The sequence below is a fragment of the Panicum virgatum genome, chromosome 3N (assembly GCF_016808335.1).
Source record: "Panicum virgatum strain AP13 chromosome 3N, P.virgatum_v5, whole genome shotgun sequence".
NCBI classification, from domain to species: Eukaryota; Viridiplantae; Streptophyta; class Magnoliopsida; order Poales; family Poaceae; genus Panicum; species Panicum virgatum.
In genome coordinates, this window is record NC_053147.1 from 21,373,223 (window position 1) to 21,400,289 (window position 27,067).

Below are 27,067 nucleotides of genomic sequence, written 5' to 3' on the forward strand. Positions count from 1 at the left end.
CATTTCGATACCCAAAATATTATATTACTTAAATATTAACGTCACGACAATTGAATGCTCAAATCATACCAATTGCAACTACGGGCTGCAAACCATGACATCTATGCGAAAATAATGGAACCGTGCAACTTAACTACGTTGCTTTAAAAAAAATTATACATTTATCTGTACACAACAACTACATGCATGAACTAAAATCGGCATCAACTACCGTACTACAACGAGGGATACAGGTCCATGCGGCAAGGCCGTGTCATTACTAATACAATAGCAATACTATACGTACAATTCGATTATCATTCTTCTATGACTTCTCATGCTACCTCCACAATAACGCATCATATTTAAATATAACCACTACTTCCTAAAAAAATGACACCTCTACTAATCGCAACATGTTTTCGCAAATACATTAAGTATCAGACTAATTGTGCTCCGTCCTCCCTAATAAACTATCTTATCCCTTCTTTCACCACAAAAAAAATATTTCGATACCCAAAATAATATTCAAAGTTTCATACAATACAAATAAATATTAAAAATCAGGTCGTTCCCAGATAGTTCCCAATAATTATATAGACTTTTAAATTTGCAAAACATAACTTACGCTAATACTATCACACGGCATCCACTGCACAGCTCAAACTGGCGCACCAAAGCTGCGCCCAAAACTGGCGCGACTCGGCGGCGGGAGAGGCGACATCGCCGCCGTGCCAAAGGCGAGGGCCGAGGGGGAAAAGAGCGTGGAAAGAGGGGAGAGAAACTGAAGCGACCAGGGTTGAGGTTTTTGCTCCCAATCCCCCCACTCGCCTGGACTCCTCCGCCGCATCCTCCCATCCCATCCCCTCCCCCCAAACCCTTCTTCTCGCTGCCGCCGCAGCGATTGCGTCCATCCGGATGGCCAGCGCCGGCGGTGGGGTTGGGGCGACGGACGAGATCCCGGAGGTTGAAATGGACGTCGTGGAGCGCGCTCCGGAGGAGACGGGGCGGGTCGGATGGAAGAGGGTCAGGGATTCGCCCAGCGCCCTGGGTTCCCACGGTATGGCTCTATGCTCACTCTCTGCTTCTGCATGCATGCGGTACTTGTTCATCTGTTGCTTATGGTGATGATTGCGATTGGACTTGTGCGAGCATGGATTGGATTGCTTATGGTTAGATTGCCTTAGACTCGCGAGAGCATGGTGCAGATGGGATGTGTGAATGGAAGATCTTTTTTTTGGGGGGGGGGGGGGGGGTAGCATCGATTCGGTTCTAGGACTGCGTTAGTTGTGTGGTAGGAGTGACTGTAGGTGATTTGGGGATTTGCTGGTTTTGGAGCTGTGGAGTATACCTAGCAGTAGTGTCTAGAATTCCTGCATGGAGCTGTCTAGGGTTTCCCCAGCATGCTGACCTGAGCTGCGTAGCAGATCTATTCATTGTGTGCTATATTTGTCTTGATAGGTGGATCTGGATAAAGTTTTCCACTAGTAGTAATAGCTAGATTTCTTGATTCACTGTCCACCTGTGATGCTTACATGCTGTCGGTATTACTAGTGCCATAATGGTAGACAATGTTCAAGAAAACGCTAGGCGCTAGGCAGGCACTAGCCTACTGACTAGCGCCTAGGAAGATTAAATGCAGATTAAACGTGATTAATCGTTTGTGTGTTTTTTTTTGTGCTGCTGAGAGCCGAGGAGGATGCGGGTGTGCAGCAGGGGCGCAGGGCTTTGCTGGCGACAACGTAGGGGACGGAACGCAGGAGAACGCCGCCGCCTGCACCAGCACTCGATTCCCCTCCAGGATGTGCCAATTTCTTGAGCAGCTCCCTTGAACGGCGGCGGGTCACAGCCTCGCGTGTGTGAGGAAAGAAAAGGAGCAGAGGAAAGACAAGGGTCCGCCCGCAGCCCGTGCTTTTTTCCCGCGCGAGTGCGCGCTCTCCTGCTCGCACTTTCTGCGCGTGCGGCTGCCGCCGCCCGCCCAGCAACACCTAGCACCGTTTTTTCACGTGTCCGCATTGCCTACACGCCGCCTAGCGCGTAGACGCAGCGTCTACGCGCGCCCAGCGCTTAGTTGGGCAGCTAGGCCGTAAACGAGATGTTAGGCCTCCGTTTAGTGTTTAATCTCAATTAAGTGATGTTTAATAACGTTTTTTTTAACCTTGTGGTAGAGGAGCTGGAGTCTGTTCTAGTTACCCAGAGAGTATGCTTATAGTATGTGTGTGCCGTGTGTGGATGAAGCAATGTGGTGTGTTTGAGGCATGTAGTTGTCAGTTTCCAATTATTATGCAGATTATGCTAGTTTTGTCGCAATGTTAGTTTTGGCTAGTTGGTCTATGCTAAGTGACGACATACACGAGACACATGATTGATTGTTTCTAAATCGTACCTTCCCTTGGGGGTCTTTATAATTATTGAATATACATTGTTTGTTTACCTTTGTTGTTTTAGTTTTCTGAATAAAGAACCGGCTTTTCTTGATTAAATCAATCAGCTGTTTTTCATAAAAAAATGTAGGGAAACCTTCTGTTCCTTTTTTTTGAAGGATTGTCATCATGATAATAAAATGATCCTGATATACCGGTTACGCGGTATGAGTGAAGATGTTGTTTGTGTTCCTTTGTTCTTACTCGGCATGAAAATAGGCATTTCCCCTGGCTTAGTTACAGTGGTGCAGTACACTAACACATTAAGTTCCTGAGTCCTGAGTCATTGTTCCTGCATCAGAAGTTGATTCGGTTCTGTATTTATGTTTGATTAGCTCACTTCGTTGACCCGTTGTGTTTAACAAATACGAGGATGAAATGGAGAAATCTAATAATCTCTATTTCATTACAGCAAGAAAGAAAAGTTGCCTTGATCTTGTGGGAACTGTAAGATTAAAATGCATAATTTGTATTATGACAAGTACTATTATGACATCAAATTTGGCATGTTATTATAACTACTGAAGCCTTCACTATTATCCATCCTTTAGCTTTAATCCTTTTTTTTTCGGATCATTGGTATCACAGACTGATTGTTATCTACATCGATTTTTTTATCTTGGCCATTATATCCATAATCCTTCTTTGCTTAATCAAGACATGTTTCATTCCCTGTTTTGTGTGATATTGGATCAGAGGGGGCTGGGGAGCGTAACACCCAGCAAAGTTTGAAATAAAAAGTGAAACCACCAAGTTCAAATCTAAGTGTGCCTGTGAGATCTTATGATGATAATCTTCATTAAGTGATTTCATGGATGATATAGGTGCTCTACTCGCAATCTTATGAAAAAAAATCCTTTAGCTGAGATGCCAGCTGCGTGGTATACGCGTTGCCACATATAATACTCGGGAGTGGTTTGAGGTTTGACATAGAATGTCATTGTGGGACTATGGTGACTTTAGGTGCAAATCTTCACCAAAGTTTTCTCAGTTTTCTGGTATTGAAATTTGGATCTTTGTTGTGACCATACATCATCTAGGTTTTTATGGAGTGACTACTGCCGAGAAGAAACCAATGCTTCAACCTCATAATGTTGATAAAAGTTTGAGCAAAGCTGGCAACAGTAACCTTCTACACATCAATTCTGATGGTGCTTCTAAAATGGGGGGTCGATACCTACCTGGTACAGATGGCTTGGGGATTCCAGATTCTAATGCTCTGAGGTATGTTATCAATAACCACATCCGCTGTAATAAATAGGAGTTTCAGCTGTTGAACTTGAATAATCTTTTGGTGATTGTATTGCTTGGCGAACAACATTTTTTTTCCTGCTGCGTACTTAAAACGACCAGGTTTGTATCTAACTTTATTCATTTCATAACATAGATTGAATATCTCATCTCCTGGTGAACACCTGGAGAATGAAACCAAATGGGCTGCCAAAATATGTACCTTTCACACTCAAGGTTGGTGCAAGGAAGGAAACAGTTGTGCCTTTCTTCATGAAAGAGAAGGTGGTCTGGGTTTTGCAAAGGCTGGTCTGCTTGCACCACCTGATTTTGAAAATCATAGAGGTATGAGCTTCCTAACTAGGAAAATATGTGGGCAACAACTTGCTATCACAAACTTCCCTCCCAATTTCTTATTACTCCCTGCTGTGCTTAGGTTCCAAAGAAGGGTCCCAAGTACATCATCAATCCAACTTGAAAGTGCCTCAGTTCAAATATGCAGAGGGTTCATCAAAAGATGAGCATTATCGGAGCCTTATTCATGTGTATGGCGAAGATAATGAGAGGCTGGCACATATTGCTGATAAACGAAACTCTACCACTCCAGGGATTTCACAAGGGCTCCGTGGTACTGGCAGTATCGAGCAGAGTCTAGTAGTTCATGAGAAAAACCACAAACCTTTCATGAGACACCATACTGGTTTGTCACCTGAAACCTATTTGGATGGCAGAGGTATCTTGCTAGATGGAGGGGACTTTCAATCTGGTATGGTCAGGAGAAATGGCTTCAGTAATGCCCATGTTGCAAGAACTTATATTGATGTGAACACCTTAAATTCAGGTCATCAGTTTCGATCATCTGGCCTGTCTATTTCATCTGATCCTTTCCAACTCAGTGAGAAGTTGTCAGCCTATGATGCAACAACAGATAATCTTTCTAACACACATAAGAAAGAACATCATTCAAGCCATGCCTCATATAGTTCACATAGCTTAACAGGATTTAGAAATCCAGGCTATGCTATCTCTGAAACTTCCAGACCTGCATTACTCTCAAGCAGTTCATATGAACCTTATATGTCAGCTGGACCCCTTTCTCCAATCAAGGATGAGGTCTGGGTAACATCAGTGCCTTTTGTACCGTCTTATAGTTTTCCTGATAGTACAACACCCCCAGGGAGTCGGTATGACCCATTCGTTGACTGTATTGAACCTCCTGAAGTTGGAGATACGGATAATCTGAAGTCCTCCAATCTGTCCTTCAGTACTTCAAGTCAGCATACAAATCAGTATGTAATTACTGATGAATCACTGAACCGCAATGACAAGCTAACCAGGAATATGTCTACCAAAGGAGCAAATGGACCTGCATACTTGATTGCATCTGATAGAGGACACAGCTCTAGCCTGGATGATAATAATAGGTTGAAAGCTCGTGACAAAAAAATTGGTGCAGCTAGTAATGATGAGAAAGCAAGAGATTTCCGTTTTCATTTGGCAGAACATATAAAGGAGTTGATCAAACCAATATGGAAGGAAGGTAATCTGAGTAAAGATGCTCATAAACTGGTAGTGAAAAAATCTGTTGAAAAAATTGTTGATTCGATTAGGCCAAATCAAATGCCAACTACTGAAGAGTTGATTGCCAAATATATTACCACCTCTGGATCAAAGATAGAAAAACTTGTGAAGGTAAATATTTTGAAGTTCCACCTCAATTGCAAATCTAGCCATTAACCCTCATATTATACTTCTGTCTATTTCATCACAGGCGTATGTTGATAGGCATCGTACAACGTGAGATCCAAGCTTCTCAATGTTGCAGGATAGCGCTACTGAGATTGGAGCTTGGACTTTGATGCTGATGGGAGCTTGAGCCTTATGTCCCACCGGTCTGGTTAACCTACATTTGTAGGTGCAAGAAGTTCTTATTGGTATGGTAGTTGTTTCTGTTGCTTGAACCTGGTTAAAAAAGGGCGTACCCAGTGTCGTAGGCTTCCCGCACTGTGCGGGGTCTGGGGAAGGGTTGTTTTTAAGCCCCAAGCCTTACCCACACAAATGTGCAGAGGCTGGGGCGGCTCGAACCTGGGACCTTCCGGTTACAGACGGTAGGCTCTACCGCTGCACCAGGCCCGCCCTTCTGCTTGAACCTGGTTGGTTTTGTATATTTCAGTTTGAAGTCCCTAGTAGTAACTGGACATGGTAGATATCTAGTTTATGTTTGCATGTTAACTGAGATGGCATCTGATGCAGCCAGCTAAGGACAACCTTATTGCATGTCTGTTTAATCCATGGAATATGTGTCATGAATGGTGCTTACTCTTCTCTCCACTGCGTGGTGTACCATGTCCATTATTTTTGGCATGAGTGTTCTCGTGCATTTGGTGTTAATAGGATCTGAAGAGAAGGCATGTTCTCCAAGTACCTTTACATGATTTATTGTTTGCTAGATTTACTAGACATCATATAGTTTAACTTTGACATGGAGCACTAGTGCAAATGAGGATGTAAAAATAGGAGGATGTGACTATGCAATAACCAACCTTGTAGAAAGAGTGAGCTTACATTATTAATACATATCCAATGCCATTGTGGAACCTAACTCAACATAGGATTGAGACCTAGTTAGTCATAATGAAGTTTTTGTTGCATAGATTTTTTATGTGGCATCATAATTTGGTCTAGTATAAGATTTTTTATGTGGCATCATAATTTGGTCTAGTATAAGATGACTATTGATCTATGTCCTTGAACATGCTAATGCTCAAGCCAATTTGATCGAGCGATATCTATTACTTTTTAGTCTAGTGCTGCATGACTGGTGGCAATGACATGTGCACCACTACTAGGCCTTAGCCCTTGTACTCAAGATCCCACATTGCCATTCTACTAATTGCAAACGTTAGCTCAACATAGTCGACGGCGAAAGAATAGAGATGAGGAGCAATGAAGGAGGAAAGAGCAAGAACCTAGGTTGAAGCCAAGGTGGGGAAACACTAGATGGCGTATGCTTACCAACCAAATTTGTGTTTTTTTCTCCAACTGAGTACAAAGGCAACCCTCAGAAACTCCCAAGCAATATCGGGTTGGCTACTCGCTCACATAGTGATGCTAGCCATTCGAGCTTTGCTCGATCCACGATACATGTAAAAGTTGATGAAGTGCCAACGTCTTTTTAGCGAGGAGGATTAACATGTGATTATTGGTGTACCATCCGCATTGGTGAAAGCCTTGAACGGTTCGAGCTTGTAAGTTGCACGGTCGCATTTCTCTACCCATTTTTTCTACTTAATATGCATAGATATTACAATATTCTTGATACCTCTCCGGGCTACGTAGACCTCGGTCGAGCTTCAAGAACTCTCCGGACTACGTAGACCTCAGTCGAGCTTCAAGAACTCGATCAAGAGACACGACATTTGAAGAACTCGACTTCTGGCTCTTGCATACAAGACTTTGGGGTTCTAAAGAATCATATTCTTGATCATGAAGACATGCTATTTGAAGGACTTGATTTCCTAGACTTCAAAGCTCCCAACCTTGGAGGATCATGAAGAAACACTATGAAAGGTCATGAAGCCACGATCCTCAATGGTTCCAAAGGCTTGGTATTAGCTCTATGGAAAGGATGCATGTTCGTTGTGGTAGGTGGGTCTCAATCTTGATCGAGACATTCGACTGAGTCTGTTTTAATTACAAAAGGCGTTGCTCTATATGCTTTTCAAAATCTTTAACATCCTCGGGGAAAGCCTCACGCTACTTGCCAAGCAAGGGTCGCACTCGTTATCCTGATTGTTCTGTTGTGGATCAATTACAACGAACCTGGCAAATCGATGCGAGAAGCTAATTACTGCGTTGGATTTGTGGACCGTTTTATCCTTGTTTAACCTCGATGACACACAGGGCTAAACCATTTTTGTACAAGGTCATATTGTGCCTCATGGTCCGAACCAATATAAATCATACATCATATTTCAGATGTTGGAGTAGTGCTCATAAATCGGCCACACTTTGCTTATTTGACTCTATGACGTGCTTCACTCCAATCCTCCTCGCACGTACCATTGTTTCCTTGTTACGACATTCTTATATCTCGCACCCAAAACTTTCAGGCATTTGGTGCGAAAACAATCATGTGAAAGGGATTGTATATGTAGTGTAATCATTACTCCAGGTGGCACAAAGAAACCCTTTATTGTCTCTCTAATATTACCATCATATGTGGTCCATGCAATGATGTTAAATGATCATCTTGTGATGTATCTCGATAATCTTATGCCTTATTGTACAATGGGTGGAAGTTGTAATGAAGGAATCTCTTTCCATGGTGATAGTACAAGCCCACCAACTGCCATTGTCGATGGATGTTGTAATCAAGGAATCTCTTTCGATAGATGATGTGTACTATTTTCAAATCGCTCAATGTATTGATTTGGTGGGTAGATGTGATTATGTTGTCTAGCTGGCTGATCATTCGATTAGTCATTGTTTAGTAGTGACTCACAAGGAGTCGAACACATCAGCTGAACTATTGGACTTGGTAATTTGGGGTTTAGCTCAATCGTATTCAAGGCCCAACCCATAATAGCTTGGTTTATGTATACTAACACACAACATGTCGCTTCATGGTCCAAACGGTTTAAATCCACTTATACATTGGCTCGAAGACACAATCGTATGGTGAACCACACACTCATACAATGGGTGGTCCACACAGTCCCACCAAAGCGCTTACACTTTTGTCCTTGCTTCGCTTAAAATGGGTTAACTTGGGGTTGGTGACGTGTGTACTCACCCTCAACTATCAAGGTGAGACTAAACCCTCACAACCTCACATAGACACAAAGTGGGTCAACATGTCACGTACCACCCCCTCAAAAAGGCCGTACATTTTCGTTAGCACAACATGTGCACAACCAAGCAAATCCCTAGGAATGTTACCTCTTGGCACACATTTGTGCATCCTTGCCGACACATGTGCATTGCCATGCTCCTCCCTAGCCTACACGCGCCATGCACAACGTGTCCATGCTATTGACCCGCACACACCCTTGTAATCGCGAAGGTGGCTCTGATACCATCATAACACCTCAGATTAAAATATACTCGCAAGCTAGGGGACCACACTCCAACTAACTCTTATGCTTCCATCCTTCGCGTAAAAGAGTACCTGAAATTGGTGACATGAATTTTAGAGACCTTATATGTGGCCTAACACACTCTCAATTAGTATGTAGGACTAAATCATCACAACCTCACATGCGCGAGCGAGCGGTTCGGTAGATTTGGATTCCTTTTCTATATAGCCCCTCATGTGGTACCCAACTTGTCCATGCTATTGACCCACCCACGCCCTTGTAATTGCAAAGGTGGCTCTGATACCATCATAACACCTCGAGTCCGGATTCAAATCTAATCACAAACTAGTGGACCGCAATCCAACTAATCTCTTATTATGCTTCCATCATCCCTTCGCGTAAAAGGGTACCTGAAATTGGTGACATGAATTCTAGAGACTTTATATGTTGGCAGAGGCGTAGCTCCCCCATACAGCACGGTGGGGCAGCTGCCCCAGCTACCGTTGGAGCACAACCCCCTCCCCCATGGTGTTCTAGGTAGCCGGAACTTCAATTGAAGCTCAAAGCAACGTTCTGGAGGAGGAAGATGAATAGCGTTGGGCCAGTGGCTGGGTCCAAATTGACGGCCCAATTAGCTTTTGGCCTAGCGCAACATGCCAGCGAGTGGTTCTATACTCCACTTTTCTTGTTGTCCAGATCTACGGTACTTGATTTGCAGTTGATGTGGAGTGTTGCTCCATTTTTATTGTTCTAATCTTCGTTAGGCTAGTGCTAGTAGCAGTTTTTTATTGACTAGTATCATGTAGTTACACTGCAATATACTAGTATGCATTAGATTATTGAATTTAAGGATTCAGTGCTCTCTGCTTGCTTGTTGACTTACTAGCTTGCTAGCAAATTTAGCTTGTGCTGCTAGATGAACTGGTGTTTTCAGTGCCATTTTTGTTTGTCACGTGTAAATCTGCCCCACCTAAAAACCTAAGACAACTCCGCCACTGTATGTTGGTCTAACTTACTCTCAATTAGTAAGGTAGGACTAAATCCCCACAACCTTACATGCGCGAGCGCATACACATGGGCCATCGGATCCTGATTCAAATAGGGCTTGGGTGTCGGAACACCAGCTCGGTTTTTTCAAGCAACCAAACTAACAAAGAACGGTTACATGTTGGTCCAGAACTAATAAAGACTTGTGTTCTGCTCTATCAAGTCTTCATTGAACGTCAAGGATAGCCAACCGGACAAGGCAATAACCTCTAGGCCAACTGGTCTGTACTAATCGCGACTACTTAGATAGTCGGTGCCCAAGCGGCTAGACTCAAATTAAAATATCACACATGTATATGCTGAAATTAGGATTTAAAGGGCACCAAGATTGAACATGTACACATTATTCCAAATTTGCTTGGTGATATTGTGCACTAACCTTACCATTAGACATCTATTAAGTTATCTTGCAACATAACCATATCATCATTAAGGAAAAAAATGCTGCATATTATCGGCAACATAAAGGGATTTTGTCTGGTTTTATTTGGCATGCATCCTATTTGTCATCATGTTGGTCATTTGTTGCTATCTTAACACGTGCTATTATTATATGTTTAATGCTTTTACTTGAAAAGGTTAGTTACATGATCTATCTTCAATCTATACGAATTGAGAATTAAATATAAGAATATTTTGTGGGTAAAATGTCACTTGGTCTTGCGAACAAGCATCTTGGTGGTGGGACAATAAATAGTTACATACTACCACATAACATGTTGCTAAAAGTATAAGGATTTAGCATTCTTCTATAGCTTCTCACCCTATCAAGGCGAGTTCCCTGGTCACTAGAGAAGCATCGTGATGAATTGTTTAGGCTATCGTCTATTGAATTTTAATAGTCAGGTTGAATGTTGGACTTTCTAATGGTACTGAAGTGCTGTTTTGGAGCATATTGTTGTCTCTTGATGATCATTTAAGTCACGAATTATAGCGGAGCATATATGGTCCTCCTGATTTGTTCTTTCTCATTGACAGGTTGTTACCCTCTTTTTTTTCAGTGAATGTTTGTTTTTGTATTTCCAATTCAAGTTAAACCCAGGAAAATACATTTTAGATGGAGGAGTATTAGTGATAACCAGGAACAAGAATGAGTAGATATATTGCTCTGATAAGGAAAGAATGACACTATATTTTACCCTTCATAAAAGTCCCACCTCTTCTATTTAATAATTTTGCATATAGCATTTAATGTTCTTCATTTTTTTCATTCATGAGTCAGCGGCTCGCTTATCATAATTGTGAATTTATTGATGGGCGAATAAGATCACAATCAGAGCATTTTAGGCACGTGTTGTTTGCTTGTGAGCCATAGGCAAGTAAAAGATTCCAACACTAAAGTTCCACTATGAAGATTTGCCCATTTTTTGTTGCCTAGAGATCATTTCCAGATTACCTAATATAAACCTTCAGACACTGCATGGCATATGCAATACCACTTTTTGAGGAAGCTAATAATAGTAGCAACTTTTATAAGCAATCATGGACAATTCATGTCATATACCTTCACCTTCTATTGAATTTTTTCACTATCCAACCTGTGATGAATTTGTATGACCTTCTCATGGGCCATTTACTATGCCTTCTATCTACCAAAATCAATTGTACTATTCGCAAGTTTAGTTGACCCTTGGCCTTCAACGTATGTTTGCAACACATTTGATAGTCTCCCTACAAATCTCCATTAGTTTATTGATTCTTTGACCTATCATGTCATTTATATTCCACCTACTATTTTACAATCTCATTCTATCACAGTATAACATCTACATCATATGCTAGTGTCAATTCATAAAGAAAAAAAATTGTAATATAATATGCTTTGTTTCTCACAGTTTATCACTGATGGAGTAATGTACACAAATTTATCTGTCATGGTGCTCAACTGCTCATTGATTTGGATGGTATGTACACAAGGCTAGAAGAGGATAGCTGGCATCAGCTTGCCAAGGATTTCAATGTGACAATGGAAAGAAACTTCAGAATCATGTGGTTCAGATGGATATTGCATATAAGGTACCGCTCCCAGAATGCTCACCTGAAGTAATTTTTGTTCATACTCTCTTATGTGTTCCATTTCTCCTGCAGTGATAGGGTTTTGATTGAATTGTTAGATAATTGAATGCCCACTTTTATTAAATGCATCAGGTACAGAATTTGCTTATCGGTAGGATGCATGAACTTTTAGTCAGTGTACAACTATAGATTGCATGTATTTAGTACCTAAGGTAGTTACTTTGCCCTATTATTTGCACAAGACGAAGAATGGGTAAGGAACAATCAAATTCTGTTGTGTATGTGAGCCTGTTTAGGGCTAGCAATTAAGAATATTGTTCTTCCTATGTCCATTCTGTTTAGGCCTAGCCATTAAGAATATTCTTCTTAGTCGCACAAGGTCATGACAACTCATTCATAATGTTACAACTTCCTCCTGGAATACTGCCTGGATTAAATTGGTGGTTTTTCTTTAACTAGCTGGTGTAGCTTTGTATGGTGTGTCAATTAATTCTTGTGTACTCTTGACCTTATTTTTTAGTAAAGCATCTCTTCTTCCTTGCTTTGCTTGAAAAGGAAAATCCTTTCGGTAAAACCTTTACTGAGGCTCCAGTTAGCTCAACTAAACGGCACATTTTTCATGGGAGTCCTTTTTTCCCTGACTCGACTTATCTCATACATGTAAATTTGATTCATAGATCAACTTTCTGACTTAGATCTCTTAAAGCTCTATAAGATGTTGATGTGGCATATTTACTGGTTTTTTACTTAATACTTCTTTCAATGCTCCAGGATGTTATTTTTGTCATTGTGATTGAGCTACACTGATGATAGAGGTCCTGACCTCTGGTAAATGCCCTAGCAGCATATGTTGCTCGCCGAATCTAAAAGGTCGGAATTCTACTATTATTTCAATCCTTTTTTAGTAATTTAATCAGCTTGTGGCCTGGTGGAAAGTCAGGTTTAATTACTGGCGCTGGTAATTAGCCAACTGCGGATTGGTAACAGCAGTAAAGACCTAGGTAGTCTCTGGCAGATTTAGGGTCATCCTCTCTTTTGGTCATTTCCTTTACTTGGCTGTTTTGAGTTTGTCGGATTTGTTTTGCCTTAGGGAGTTAGGGGGGCCTTCGTGGGTTTGGACTTGGACCCCTTTTTTTTTTTGTCAATTATGAATACAAAGATGTACATCTATCCTGCGTTGTCTGGAAAAGAACTAAAAAGGAGGAAAGGGGAAAAAAAAGTTCTAGTTAATCACCCAATGCTTCCCGTGACAGTTAGCTGATTTGGTATTCTTTTGACGAGGTTGAGATTGTCTGCAGTGACAGAAACAAGGGTCTTCTGCTACAGTACAGGTTTTAAGATGGTACTTGTGGTCCGTCAGATTTCCGATGGCACATCAGATGGTATAATCTAGTGCTGAAATTATGTGGCTAGAAATAGTTGTGAGATTAAAATTGACCAAATTGGCTATGCATCCCCTGTGGTCCTTAAATGTATACTTTGTTTGTTTGCTTCTGTTAGAAGATGTTTTTTCCCGCAAAGTTTGTAATAATTATTTTGTTAATGGTATGGGATATTTCATTACCACTATTTGATTAAACCAATCAAGTTGGTTTGAATGAGTAGACTGTAATACTATTTGACAGCTTCTTATGTTGTAACAAACTGGCACTGCAAACGGAATTCAGCATCGCCATGCTACATTCAGGGACCATGGTAACCCTTTTCGTTCCTTAGGTTGTTCTTCCTTTCTTTTCCCCTTAAATTCAATGTTATGGCCCCCATGAATTCCAATTACTTTAAGGCTGTGGAATTTGATTGACGTATTGGCATGTATCGCCTTCATAGTGACATACCAGATGATGGGTGGTGGGGATCTTTTTTGAGACAATTGCAAGACTGCTCTTGTTTTGAGCTTCAATTCTATGTTTGCCCTTATTTTTTTAACTTTGCATGTTTACCCTAATTTTTCCAAATCAAAGGCACCGTCCGCTCCTCTTTCTTATCACCGTGAGCTGAAGTTTAATACAGGACTAAAAAAATGTTTCGAAAAAAGAGAAAAAAAGAGAGACTAAAGTACCCCTTATCCAAATAACACATCGCCTCTCCCTCTCTGTTTTTGTCCGCGACATTCAACTGTGCCTCGATGCTTCAACTCACCGGCGCTAGGGTTCATGGCGGCGGCCAGCAGGCGCTGGGTTGTCGATGACCCGATGTTGAGCAACCGGTGGGCGGGAGCTGGGTTGCCGGCAGCACCACATCCACTGTGCCGCCCCCTCCCTAGGCCGCCGCCGCCCCCTTCCCTCACAGTGCCGGCCCGCCGCCCCTCAGGCCGCCGCCCTCCCAGACCTGCTTTTTTATTTATCTACATTTAGTACTCTAAGTATGAGGCAAAAGATTTGATGTGATATGTAAATAGTGAAATTTAGAGAGAGATTTTGTAACTAAACACAGATCGGGTCGTGTCGAACCAGTCACCTGTCGCTACGGCCGGCATATTCTCTCTTGTCGGGGGTCCACAGCTGACCTTGCTAGAGGGCAGAATCCAGAGCATCCGCCTGCTTTGTCGGGTGTTGCTTCACCGCTTGCTTTGCCAGTGCGTCCACCTGGAACTTCTTTTGTTCGGGGGCTACAGCGGCGGCGCCCCGTGCGATTGGGCCACTAGCACAGGCACAGCCCGTTCGTGAAGTGCGCGTGGCCCGGCATCATGGGCCATCCGAGAGCCCAGCATCCTTGCTGCGACCAATAGGCAGTCCGATTTCTCAAGGCAGGCCACATCCACATGGCGCCTCCCGAACGCGTGCGCCGCGTTCTGATATCAGCCGCCTCCCCACTGTGGTCGTGCGTGGCCCCACACCCCATCTCACCGCCGCCGTCGTGGGACCCACCTACTATTTAGGTGGGACCCACATACTACTCAGTTGGAACCCGCGCACATTGTTTCGTGGGACCCACCGTGGGTCCCTTTATTTTTTTAACCTGACTAGTTGTAGTAAACTGCCTGCTGCGGCCCTGGCTGCGATCCGAGCCCGGAACGTTCCCGGCGACACGGTACGGTGCCGGCCACGTACGGCGGCGCGTCCACGTTCGCTGGTGCTCATCGCCCGGGGTTCCAGTTGAAAGCGGTCAGCAAGCTGGCAGGGGGTCGGGTGCGCGGACCTGAGGCTGCGTTTAGTTATAAAAAAAGTTTGCGCCGTCATCACATCGAATTTTTAAATATATACATGAAATATTAAATGTAGTTAAAAAATAATTAATTACATAGTCTAATTAATTCCTACGAGATGAATCTAATGATGCTAATTAATTTATAATTAGACATTAATTATCAAATAACAACGAAATATGCTACAATAGCTAAATTCAAACTTTTTCACCAACTAAACAGCTCTGAAGCGTGACCCGCCGCCGTTTTCCACGGGTGATCCGCCGAAACCGGAGGTCTGAATCTGGGAACCCAGGGACGGACGGACTCCTCGGCGCGACCGGGTCCGCCGCTGCGGCGTCCGGGTTTCAGACGCCCGCCCGCCCAAGCAGAAAACGCCGGCCGGCGCGGCGCGCGACGACCCGCGCGGTACGCGTCGTGAGGACGGGGGGCGCGGGCAGGGTTCTCCTTTTCGTTTTTGGACCGAATCCCGCCATCCGGCGGAAACGGAATTCCGGGCGAAATTTCGCTAAATTTCGGTAATTCCGACCGAAATGGGTTTTTGAATTCGAAAAACGAAATTTCGTTGCATTCCGACCGGAATTTCGGTTTTCCCGACCGGAATTTCGGTAATTTTGACCGAAATTTCGGTTTTGTCACCGTAAAATGATGCAAATTAACAGAAAATGATGTGTACATATGGAAAAATTGAAAATTTTGGCAAAATTTCCCCTGATTATGTGTATATTGACAGTTTATAATGCATAACATATATATAACTCCACAAAACAATGACAAATACACCATTTAACACATAACTCATGTCCAAAGTCCACACATACAACGTAATACATCCAAAGTCCATTACAATTATTACACATAACTCATGTCCAAAGTCCACACATAGAACGCAATACATCCAAAGTCCATTAGAATTATTACAATCCAAAGATACAAAAGAGGCAAAGGCATAGTCCAGAATAATCCATGTAGCATATTCTCTGCATTTAAATATTTATGTGAAATAAATTAAATAAGTAGAGGAAGCAAAACGTATAGATAATTTCTGTTGATAGGATAAGTACCTGCATTCTTCAGTCCTCAAATCTCTCTCCCGGTGGTCCCTCATACGGCTCGTCTGTTGGTGGCAAATACACGTACGTAGGTGGGTGATGTTGCAACTGTGGAGCTCCATATGGTAGGTAGCCGTGATAATCCAAATAAGGCAATGCTGCAACTGCCTGCGGAAGTGGCGGGTTCACCACCCCTGGTGGTGGCCACAGAAAGCCCCCTGCAGGGGGAGAAGTACTGTAAGGGTTGTAGTACTGACCACTGGAGGCAGAGTTAGAGCTATCTTCATCATATGCAAGTGGGGCCTGTCGACCATTTCGACTTGTCGATGTTGTTTGTCGTTGTGAAGTAGGTGCTCCATGATCTGTATCTTGTGTTGCATGGGTGAAGTCCTCCTCCCCAGTGAACCTTATAGTAGGAGATATACGATAACCACCACTTTCGCCATCACCATCATCATCATCATCACCATCATCATCACCATCACCATCATCATCACCATCATCATCATCATCATCATCATCATCATCATCATCATCACCAATGTCCTCACCACCACTAGGCTCAGGTGTGGTATCGTCACTACCTAACTCCTCCTCAGTGCGTGGTTTCTTCCCTTTTCTCATTTCGGGACCAATCTTAGTCTTCCTTTTTCCCAGATGTGTGTCCCCAATTGTTTCTTCGGCCCATGTCTCCACATCTTCATCGTGACCATGAGAAGAGCCTATGTCAGTGAACATCTGGCTCGGCAATGGAGTGTCAGTGAAGTCTGAGTCTTCATCAAATGCTGGGTCTCCATTGGACCTTGAAAGCTTCATCCAATTTTGAATTGCTGATGACTGCCGGTACAAAGAAAGATCCATGAAACTGCTAACTGGATCATAGTCATATGGATCGGCCCCTCTAGTAGCACGTTGCAGACGCAAGCGGAGGTTGTAGTTCACAAAGACCAATTTATCCAATTTCTGGTGGCTCAACCTATTGCGCAGTTTGGTGTGGATGTAAGCAAAGGTGCTCCAGTTCCTTTCACATCCACTAGAGGCTGCACACTGCGACAACAAGCGTCGAGCGACCCTTTGCAACACTGGTGTATCTCCCCCAAATGTTGCCCACCAAGCAGCTGGTGAAGTTTTCCGGTCAATGGCCATTCGCCTAGCAATGTCACTAGAGAACTCACCTTGCTTCGTCCTGAATATTTCAAATTCCTGCAATGCAATTGCTGCTGAATTAGTATTCAACATTTTCTCCAGACCGTTGCGCATTACTGCCATGACTGTCTGTGATGTGCCCAAACTGTACTGCACGTAAGGGTTAAGAGCACAAGCAGTGGCCATATATGTGCCTGACATCACTGTGTTCATCCTTGCATCTATCACAGCCATGATCTTTTCAAACCGGGGATAGTCATTGCTGAACTTGCTGGCATATGTTTGCCTCATGTTTTGATACTCCATTGTCACCTCACTCAAATTAGGTGTCTTGTCTGTGTCAGCAAATCTCAAAAACATGTACAGAGGCTCAACATCATTGATCACATACTCCATATTCGCCCACCATTGAAGACTTGTGATGCATTCGTAAATGTACCTTCCAGTTTCACTTTTGAAGTGGCGGGACCGTCGGAACTCAGGTGACACTAACCATGTCATGAACTGGTCCTTCTTCCTATACATGCTTTCAAGGAACATGTAGTTGGTCCCAAATCTTGTTACATTCCACTTGACCAACTCTCCTCCGATGGCTTCCCTCATCATGCTGTGTAAACTGTTGGAGTTGTAGAGCCAGCTGCAAATTCGTTGCGCGCTTCGAATACAAGCATCATGCTCCGGCCACTTCCCTATGTCCTTCAGCATAAGGTTGATGGTATGGGCAAGGCAAGGCTGCCATGCAATGGTAGGGAACTCATGACATATAATTTTGCAGGCTTTTTTGTAGTTCGAACCATTATCCGTGACAAGCTGAATCACATTGTGAGGCTCCACTTTCATGACCACTGCTCGTATCTCCTGCACAACATTGCCAATGTGATATGCGTATGGTCCTATATTTTATGCCAAGGTGAGAACAATGCTTCGATATATGGACATACCTTCAACAAGTATTGATGGTCCTGTATTTTGTCGGACGCATTGATGGACTTCAAGAAATACATGGTGCCACCGCTATACACCAAGAAATTAATGACCGAGTTACGCATAGGCCCCGTCCACGAATCACACATGATCGTGACTCCACATTCATCCCACTCGTTCTTCCACTTCTCTATCTCTTTCTCTATCTCCTTCACATTCTCATCCAAATATTTTCCATCTATCTCCCTCCCTGATGGTATTTTGATTCCAACACCTGCGGTCATAGAAGAGAAAGCATTAAGATCACAATGAAGGATATGTAATGTAGCTCAAAATATACATTGTTACCTTGTTTCTGGGTCTCCACGATCGCAGCTTTAAAGTATGGGTCATCGACTTTCCGGCCGGGAATACCGACAGCATGGCACGCCTTCGCCCATGCCCTCCCTAGAAGCTCTCTTGATGTCCTCCCCTTGACAGTCCATGGGCCGGTATCAATCCTTTGCTGCCGTGGACCACTGCTCAACCCTAGATGGTAGTCCCTAACCCTCTCGGGGACTTGTGACTGGCTCCTTCTGAACATCGAAGGCAGCGGTCCACCACTGCCTCCAACACCACCACCCGATCCGCCACCCCTATCATATCGTGGCCCAGCTTGCTGCATAAATTCATACTCTTGGCGGGACTGGTGTAAGGCCGCTTGTAGTTCTGCATCCTCGTCGAGCCCCTGGCCTTCCTCTTTCTCTAGATCAATGTGCGGCCTCCTTGCAGATTGGTCCCTCAGGAGCTTTTCTCGGGCCCTTGCTTTAGCTCTAGCCTTGTTCCTGTCCAACTGCTCACTAAAGAAGGCCTTAACTTCGGCTGGAACCGAAGGGCAGTCCTTCACATCTTTCCCCCTATGTGCCAAATGCTCTTTGAACCTTGTTGCTCCTCCCCCACTCTTCTCCTCCCTGCAATACTTGCATTTGAAACCACCCCTGATCTTTTGGCCATGCTCCCACACTAGGTCTGGCATTGTCCTACAATTACAGAAAAATAGTAAGGTGTAAGTTCATGAATAACACATGAAGTAGCAACTCATGTTCTTTTTGATGAATACCTACTAACAACCCATGAATATCACATAAACTAACAATTCATTAAAACTACCAATTCATACATTGAGACTAACATGAAAAAATTCATACATATCAACTAACTGATTTTTTCTATGCTTTCTATGTCACTTGGTCTCTAGAATCTCAAATCAACTAACTTAGATCGACATCAACAAGCATCAACATAAAAAAAAACCTTCTCATACCTTAGTTCCCGGAGCCGAGGCGAAATCCGGTCGGTTTCACCGGTTTTCCGCCGAAACCGCACCGAAATCCGCCCGGATTACGGATCCATCCCGACAGCGTCTCCCGGGAACGGTATCCGCTACACCCCGCCCGGATTTCGCCGCCTTTCCGCCGAAATTTCGGTGCGGGGAGGCGAAAATCGCCGCCGGCGGCGGAGGGGACCAGAGAGGAGAACGTGGTGGGGAAAAAAGAGCTCGGGCGACCGTCACCCCTCACGCTGACGAGCAGATAAGGTATACCTTGTTAACGGGTTAACGGGTCCACTCATCGTTAACGGGTCCGAACTCATTTAGTGATTTTAACCAATCAAATCAACTTATATTTGAACGATTTCAAGTGATAGTCGCTCAAAAATGCACCTAGTTTTTTATCATAATTTTTTCATATTTTTTTTACAAATTTTTTTGAATTTTTGAATTTTGAAACGAAATTCACCGAAAAGTAGCGAAATTCCACTTCCCGGTAACTAGCGGAAACGGAATTTTTTCCGGAATTTCGCCGAAATTCCGCCGAAATTGTGAACCTTGGGCGCGGGCGGCGGTTGCTAGCGACCCGGCGGCGACCTAGCGCCAGACACGGCAGCGAGCGGCGACCCACTCACCAGGACGCCCCCACTGACTCGGCACCTCTCGCGTCCCGACCCGTAGCCGTCACCAGCAGCAGCAGCAAAGGCGGGCGCGGCGCCGGCACGCGTGTTCGGCGCGGCGCCTGACGTGGGGCCCGCGCCGTCGCCGTCGCGCCCACGACGCGAGATTTTGACGGGGTCTGCTCGATGGTGCCGCGGGCGGGCGCGGGCGGCACCGGCAGGCAGGCGCGCGCGGGCCGTCGCTGTCTCCCCCCCTCCTCGCTCCAGGTCCATGGTCTCCGGTCCCCCACCCCACCCCCGCCTTTCTCTTTTCCGCGGCGCGGCCGGCAAGCCGAGCCGCGCGAATCATTCCCGGATCCGTCCGGCGTGATCCGCCAACCATGCCGCCGCGCCGCCGGGGCCCGCGCTCGGTCCTCTCATCCCGGGGCGCGCCGGTCCGGTTGGTCACCTGGCGTCGTACGGGGGGCGTCGTGATTTCTTTAGGCGCAAGTGTGTCGGCCGGGGGGTTTGATTAGCGTTTAATCCAGATCCGGCGCCGTGCGCGGTCCGTGGGGCCCAGGGCGGGCGGCAGGCGGCCAACGGCCGGCCAGACACGCCCCGCGTCCTCACGAAAGTTCCACGCTGTGGCAGCGGCCAGCGGGTGCCGGTTTTTGTGCCGTGCCGTTTTAAAATTTTTGGAAAATAATCAAAATTATAGAGAGAAACACAAAAATTTATGACATCAAATAAACATAATATGAAAATATAACTAATAAAGAATTTAATAATACTTAATTGGTATCATAAATGTTATTATTTTGTTATATAAATTTGGTCAAATTTGAAATTTTTTGACTCTACAAAATTCTTAAAATGACTTATAATTTAGAACTGAAGAAGTACTAAAATTGCATACGGAGGCTGTTAAGACAAACAATCATTGCATGTTAAAGCAAAGCAGAGTACGGTAAACGCATGTTTCTTGCAACGGCTCTACGGTAAAATTAGTAGTAGACTAGTAGTAGTACTAGTCCATTTTGAATGTATCTTTTCTTTTAAAAAATAACGTGTGTCTAGTATGCGGATGCAAGCGGACGGCGCAGTGGCAGCAAAAACTGTAAAAGATGGAGAGAAATCTCGTGTAAGAATGGAACGTACATGAAAAAAGGTACTTAGGGACTGAAGAACCTATGATAATTTTAGAGCCTCGTGCCTTTTGTGAAATTCCTCTACAGACACGACTCAGGATGCATTCGCTGGACCATCCCTACCTGCTAGCGCAGCAGTATGGTTGCAACCCTGAGCTCTCGGTTCATGCACCACTGTGCTACGCCACTGAAGCGCCGGCAACTGAGTTCAACGGTTGAATCGGTCAGATCAGGTCGCCTCCTGTAGCTACACCAGCGCGGGTACAGGAGCAACGACGTCTACGCCAGGCCCCGAGCGGCAACTCCATCAACGCAAACCCCGATGGGATGGCGACGGCCACCCGGACCGGAACCGGAGAGCGCTAGCCGCGCGGCCAGTTAGATTTTCCGCGAAATCCACTCCCGCTAGCTCCGCGCGCCGAACGAACCCGCCGCCCGATTTCTACACGCACCTGACTACTCGTAGTACACGAGAACACGAGCTCGGCTTCCCGCCGCCCAAGGTCCAGATCGACGTTCCCACCTCATCGCAAACGGACAGGGACAAGGGGGTGCGGTGCCGCGCGCCCGTGCCCGTGCCCGCCCGGTACTGCGCGGCATCGGCGATGGGAAGTTGGGAACCGGTGGTCCTCCTCGGCCGCGGAGGAAGAGCGGCAGCAGCGTCGCGTCGCGAGCGTGCGGTGGCGCGGGGCGGCGAGGAGGGCGGGCGGGGGCGTCGTCACGCGCGCTGCCCCCCCGGGCGCACGTCGCGGCCGGCTGGCGCGTGGCGGTGCGCGAGGCTGTCGCGCGGTGCGATCCAGGCACGGCGGGCGCGGAGCCGATGCCGACACTTGGCCGGCGCGGGCCCCGCCAACGCACGCGCCTCGGACGGCCCGTTACCGCTGGCCGCCTGCCGCCGCCTAACGTGCCGTCGTCAGCTGTCCCATCCCACTAGGCGGCGCTCTTACTTATCGCCCCAGCCAGCCCCCGACGGCCGGCGCCACTTTACGTTTTACGTGGTGACTACTCCCTCCGTCCCAAAATGAACATAATTTTAAGGTTTTAAAAATAAACATAATTTTCTGATTTTTAGAAATTATGTTTAATCGCTTGTTTTATTTAATTTTTTATAAAAACGATAAGATAAATAAAATATTATTAAAGTATTATTAGTGATGTAATAAATTATTACAAAAGTGATAATATTTGTAAAAAAATTAAATAATACGAGCGGTCAAACACAATTTCTAGGAGCCAAAAAAATTATGTTTATTTTGGGACAAACACAATTTCGAGCAAAAAAATTATGTTTATTTTGGGACGAAAGGAGTAGAGGCTAAGCGGCGGGCGGCTTTATCGGCTTGCGCAGCTGTGCCCAGCCCCAGCCAGCGGACGTCACGCGCGCCCGCCCCGCCCGCGCCGCGCCGACGATGCGGTTGGAGATACGGATCCGGGTGACGACGACGCCAGGGCGAGGCGCGGTGCGGGGGACAGCCAGGAGGTGCCGTGCCGTGACGTGCCGCGCCGAGCGGAAAGCTAGGTGGCGTCCAGTCAATCCGGCCGGCCAGCGCTCCCTCTCCCTCCGTCCTCCGTCCCTCGGCGGGTGGTCCACGTAGCTGTGCGCGCACGCGGGCGGCGAGGGCGAGAGAGAGAGAGCGAGAGCTGGGGTTGGTTGGCTGGTTGCCCCCACGGCTGCGAGTGCCGCGCAGACCGCGGCTCGGGACGCACGGATCGTGATGCGTCCTCGCGCGCGGGGCCCACGCCGCCCGTGACGTGCTCCCACATCGTGCCGCCCTACGAGTACGACGCACCCGCGGGGGGCCACCCAGCGGCGGCTTTGATGCCTTTTGTTTATGGATGGGGATGGGATCACGCCTATTTTGCGCCCCGGTACATCGGTCCAGCGATTATTGTATTGAACTCCAGGGGATCTATTTTCACGAGCGCACCCCAGGCTTGGAGCCTTGGACCTTTGGGATTCCGAACTTTGATTGTCGTGAGCTTCTGTTTTAACAAATAGATTAGTAATTTCGAAAAAATATATATTTTTAAGACCATAGAGTTGAATTGCGTAAGAAGTAAAAAAAAGGAACATAATTGTGGAATGGGAGCCCAAGCAAACTCTAATGTATACATATGTGTGTGCAAATTATTGTAAATAAAAAAGTTCATGTAAAACAAACGTCGACACCATTCCTAGTTAGAGATATCAAAGTGAGATGATTACATGAGCAACAAGAAATCTTATGAATAAGATAATCACCCGCCAGCGGAAGGGTTGGGCCAAAGACTCCATTAGATCGTGTAAATGTTCACTATCAACAAGGTCAACGACCCCTCATACTTCAATCTAAGCTTCATGACTCGCGACAAGACATAAGCAAGAGGTTTAGAACATATATAAATTGCTTGAGGGAAGTGCCTGCTTTACCTAACCAATTTTGATGGATCAACAACATCACGATTGAAGGACGGTCTTGGATCACTTTGGTCATTTGACTTCAAAATTAAATGAGACTGTGACTCTGTGAGTCATGATGCTAGGAGTTGCTTGGGAGTAACACATTAGCCCTCTAGGGCACAAAATTGTATTTACCGATCTATTAAAGCAGTCCTGCATTACAAATAAGCACTAAAGCATTCTCTTTGGTGTACCTTTGTAGGATGTCATATAATTGTATATTCACCTAAGCGCAACTCTACATAAATAGTTTGAAGAGAAACACTTGACAAACATACAAATTAACTTCAACTTTCCAAAACAAATTATACTTAAAGTGACTACTGACAATATCATTGTTACGAGCAACTACATTCTTGTGTTGCTGAATGAAATAAAGATGAAAAATACTCAATCTAGTTAGCCTAGTACCATGTCTTTCTAGTTTGTCTAATTTAGCTGATGAATGTGGAATTTTCATGGGACCAAAATGGAAATCACAACGTCCATGAACAGACAAGCAAGTTATTTGACTCGTTTCCAAAACAGAAAGTATATGGAATGAGTGAATGACCTACAATGATTAATTTTGACCGTCGGAATGGCCAACACGACAAGTTTCCTTACATGACCGTGTGGAATTGTAACAAGATAATCTTCGTGCATACTTTGAACAAATCATAGTCACCGCATGATCTCAGATGAAAAGAAAAAAAAACTCGCATTACATGTTTGGAAGATGAAATTACTTTGTACCTGGCCCGTACCGACTTTTGTTTTATTTTGAATCTTATAATCGCCCTAAGCAGCGGCCTTTATTGAGACATGGTTCTTCCGCGCCTAGCCGCCTACGAGCGGAACGGAATGCCGCTCATGCACCCACGCCGTGGCCGTGAAGCATTTCATTCTTTTCAAATTGAGGCCGCTCCTCGTGGCTGTGTGCAATTTGCTCCTCTCCGGGGGTCCAGATCGGAAAATCGGCCTGCCGAATTGTAATGCCGCCAAACGACGAGGGGCGGCGGCGCGGACAGTCAAAGCGCTCCCTGACTGCGCCGAGTTTTATTCCTTCTTGCCGCTCCACCACCCGCTCTCGGCATCGCCTCCCTTTTTAACCCCCTCCTCCCCGCCAGCTATAAGTCCCTCCCCCTCCTCTCCTCCCACCTCAAGCCTAGACGCCACCCCCTCCTCCCCTACACACACGCCGCAGGTGCGCGCCTCCCGCACAAAGGAAAAGAACGAGGCCATGGCGCCGAGAACGTCGGAGAAAACGATGGCACCGGCGGCGGCCCCGGGGCTCGCGCTCGGCGTCGGCGGCGGCGGCCCGCACTTCCGCGGCGTCAGGAAGCGCCCGTGGGGCCGGTTCGCGGCGGAGATCCGCGACCCGGCCAAGAAGAGCCGCTTGTGGCTCGGCACGTTCGACACGGCCGAGGAGGCCGCGCGGGCCTACGACGCCGCCGCGCGCGAGTACCGCGGCGCCAAGGCCAAGACCAACTTCCCCTACCCTTCGTCGGCGTCCGTGCCCCCGGCCGCCACCGCCGGCAGCCGGAGCGGCGGCAGCAGCACCGTGGAGTCCTTCGGCGGCGACGTGCAGGCGCCCATGCAGGCCATGCCGCTGCCGCCGTCGCTCGAGCTGGACCTGTTCCACCGCGCGGCGGCCGCGGGCGCCGGCGCCGGCGTGCGCTTCCCGTTCAGCGGCTACCCCGTGACGCACCCCTACTACATCTTCAGCCAGGCCGCCGCGGGGTGCCACATGCAGCTGAAGCTGCCGCCGACGGTGACCGTGGCGGCCGTGGCGCAGAGCGACTCCGACTCCTCGTCGGTCGTGGACCTGTCGCCGCCGCCGCTCGCCGCCGCCGTGTCGGCGAAGAAGGCCTCCGCGTTCGATCTCGATCTGAACTCCCCGCCGCCGGCGGAGGCGGAGGCCTAGTCGCCGGAGTTTAGCTGATGACAGGCACTAGTTCCTTTCTTCGTTTCTTCCTTCGCCTTTTTCCCCTAGAAGAAACTTGGCTGTATGTTTACGCGTAGGCCCTCTCTCTTACCAGACCAGAGAGGGAGGACATTTTTGTAAATAGTTTTTCCGCCGGGGATCTAAGCTCTAGCTGATGATAAAAAAAAGCTGTATTGTCATCCAAGACAGGTCCTGCCGGCGTTGTCATGGACCGGATTATATTAATTAATTAAGTGTTTTGATAGTCATCAGAAACGGCTCGGAAAATCCCAAAGGCTTCGATCCATTAGCTTCTTGTTCTCTCAGAAAACTGAACTGCGTGACGAGATCTACCATCAGGCCGCAAGCATCAGCAATGCCTCCCTTTCATTCATGGCAGTGTTTGGTAAAACGTCAACTCAAGATTTCACAAACAGACGAACTTCCGCGTGGAGTACTATTTGCAAAAATTTTTCAGGGATTCAGAGACGGATGTAATTTTTTGAAATGAATCTAATGACGGTAATTAATTCATGATTTGCTACAGTAATACTACAATAACTATTTTATAATCACGCGGTCATAGGTCTCATTAGATTCGTCTCGCGATTTACACGGGGTTGTATAAATAGTTTTGTAATTAGATTTCATTTAATACTCTAAATTAATAGTCAAAGAACAGAAAAATTTTCGCGAAATTTTTTACCGCCTTAACCAAACACGGCCATGGGTTCAAACCTCGCCTAGTAGGCGCTTACTTGCGATCCATGCAACGTCACCTTTATCAAAGCGAGCGGCGAGCCGGCGAGGTCGTGTCTCGCCGCCAAGCGTAGACATCCACCGTCCGGTCTAGGTCACGCGTACGTGTCCGTTTCAGAGCAGCGAGCACGGAGGAGCACTGCTAGTAGCCTAGTACTACACCGCAACCCACCGGATCAAAAAAAAATACAAAAATAATCCGCATCATTGTGCGCAGTACTTTCCCCGGGGCGCAGGCGGCAGGCGCGCTGCGAGCTTTATCGATCTGCACAGTGTCAGGCGCAGACCAAGTAAAAGCAATAAAAAAAACTAATGGCCGCCAGGCTGTTGGGCCGGGGAGAAGAGATCCAGGCTCCAGCGAGGAGGTGCTTCCGCCGGGTGCCGCCGCTGGTACAAGGTGACGCATGTGGATAACGAACGGGTAAACATAGGATGGGAGGTGGGAATATTTTAATAATAGAATCGGATTAATTTAAGCCGGAGCGGCGGCACGGCGGCGGGGCGGCAGCGGCCAGCGGCAGCGGCAGCAGCGTGGGTGGGCCCCGGTGGGGCGGGTGGATCTTTCGGCCCCGTCGGTGTGCGCGTACGGCGGGATCGTCCTGTCCCGGCGTGCCTGCGCGGACGTGCGCCGGGCTGGCGCCCCCCTTTCCGCTCGTGATCACGGGAGTAACGTGAGCGTGTGGGCGACCGCCCCCATGGGCCACGTGTGCGCGGCGCTGCCGGCCACTCACTTCCCGTTCCCGCCTCGCCCCCTTTGGCGCGGCCGCCTGCCGGCCCGGGCGGGAGGATCCGCTTCTCCGCGCCCCGGGCCGCGCGCCAGCGCCGGTGGGGAGGCCGGCCCGAGGGGTCGCGCGGGAGGCGGCCGC

The 27,067-nt window shown here is 46.6% G+C and overlaps 3 protein-coding genes and 1 long non-coding RNA gene across 12 annotated transcripts; 2 read left to right on the forward strand and 2 right to left on the reverse strand.

Moving 5' to 3' along the window:
- Positions 1 to 626: 626 nt before the first annotated feature.
- On the forward strand, positions 627 to 13,417 carry LOC120665040 (zinc finger CCCH domain-containing protein 36-like). 9 transcript variants are annotated; one of them, XM_039944464.1, is made up of 9 exons: positions 672 to 1,039; positions 3,443 to 3,626; positions 3,790 to 3,977; positions 4,069 to 5,324; positions 5,404 to 5,566; positions 11,593 to 11,773; positions 11,846 to 11,905; positions 12,545 to 12,643; positions 13,061 to 13,417. In XM_039944464.1, the coding sequence occupies exons 1-5, from the start codon at positions 898 to 900 to the stop codon at positions 5,431 to 5,433; spliced, it is 1,800 nt and encodes a 599-aa protein (XP_039800398.1). In that variant the 5' UTR covers positions 672 to 897; the 3' UTR covers positions 5,434 to 5,566; positions 11,593 to 11,773; positions 11,846 to 11,905; positions 12,545 to 12,643; positions 13,061 to 13,417. The 9 variants fall into 9 exon arrangements, with proteins under 9 accessions (XP_039800394.1, XP_039800398.1, XP_039800399.1 ...); XM_039944465.1 differs by having other exon boundaries at positions 13,072 to 13,417; XM_039944463.1 differs by lacking the exon at positions 11,846 to 11,905.
- Positions 13,418 to 15,749: 2,332 nt separating this feature from the next.
- On the reverse strand, positions 15,750 to 16,240 carry LOC120665042. The gene is made up of 2 exons (XR_005671093.1): positions 15,983 to 16,240; positions 15,750 to 15,898 (listed from the first exon to the last, which is right to left on the reverse strand). It is a non-coding gene; the product is annotated as an uncharacterized LOC120665042 (long non-coding RNA).
- Positions 16,241 to 16,748: 508 nt separating this feature from the next.
- Positions 16,749 to 20,242, reverse strand: LOC120667650. The gene is made up of 5 exons (XM_039947684.1): positions 20,010 to 20,242; positions 18,389 to 19,059; positions 18,058 to 18,314; positions 17,146 to 17,974; positions 16,749 to 16,807 (listed from the first exon to the last, which is right to left on the reverse strand). The coding sequence occupies exons 1-5, from the start codon at positions 20,240 to 20,242 to the stop codon at positions 16,749 to 16,751; spliced, it is 2,049 nt and encodes a 682-aa protein (XP_039803618.1).
- A 4,358-nt stretch (positions 20,243 to 24,600) lies between these two features.
- Positions 24,601 to 25,730, forward strand: LOC120665043 (ethylene-responsive transcription factor 8-like). The gene has a single exon (XM_039944467.1). It carries the CDS (start codon positions 24,759 to 24,761, stop codon positions 25,440 to 25,442), a length of 684 nt encoding a protein of 227 aa, XP_039800401.1. The 5' UTR covers positions 24,601 to 24,758; the 3' UTR covers positions 25,443 to 25,730.
- Positions 25,731 to 27,067: the final 1,337 nt, after the last annotated feature.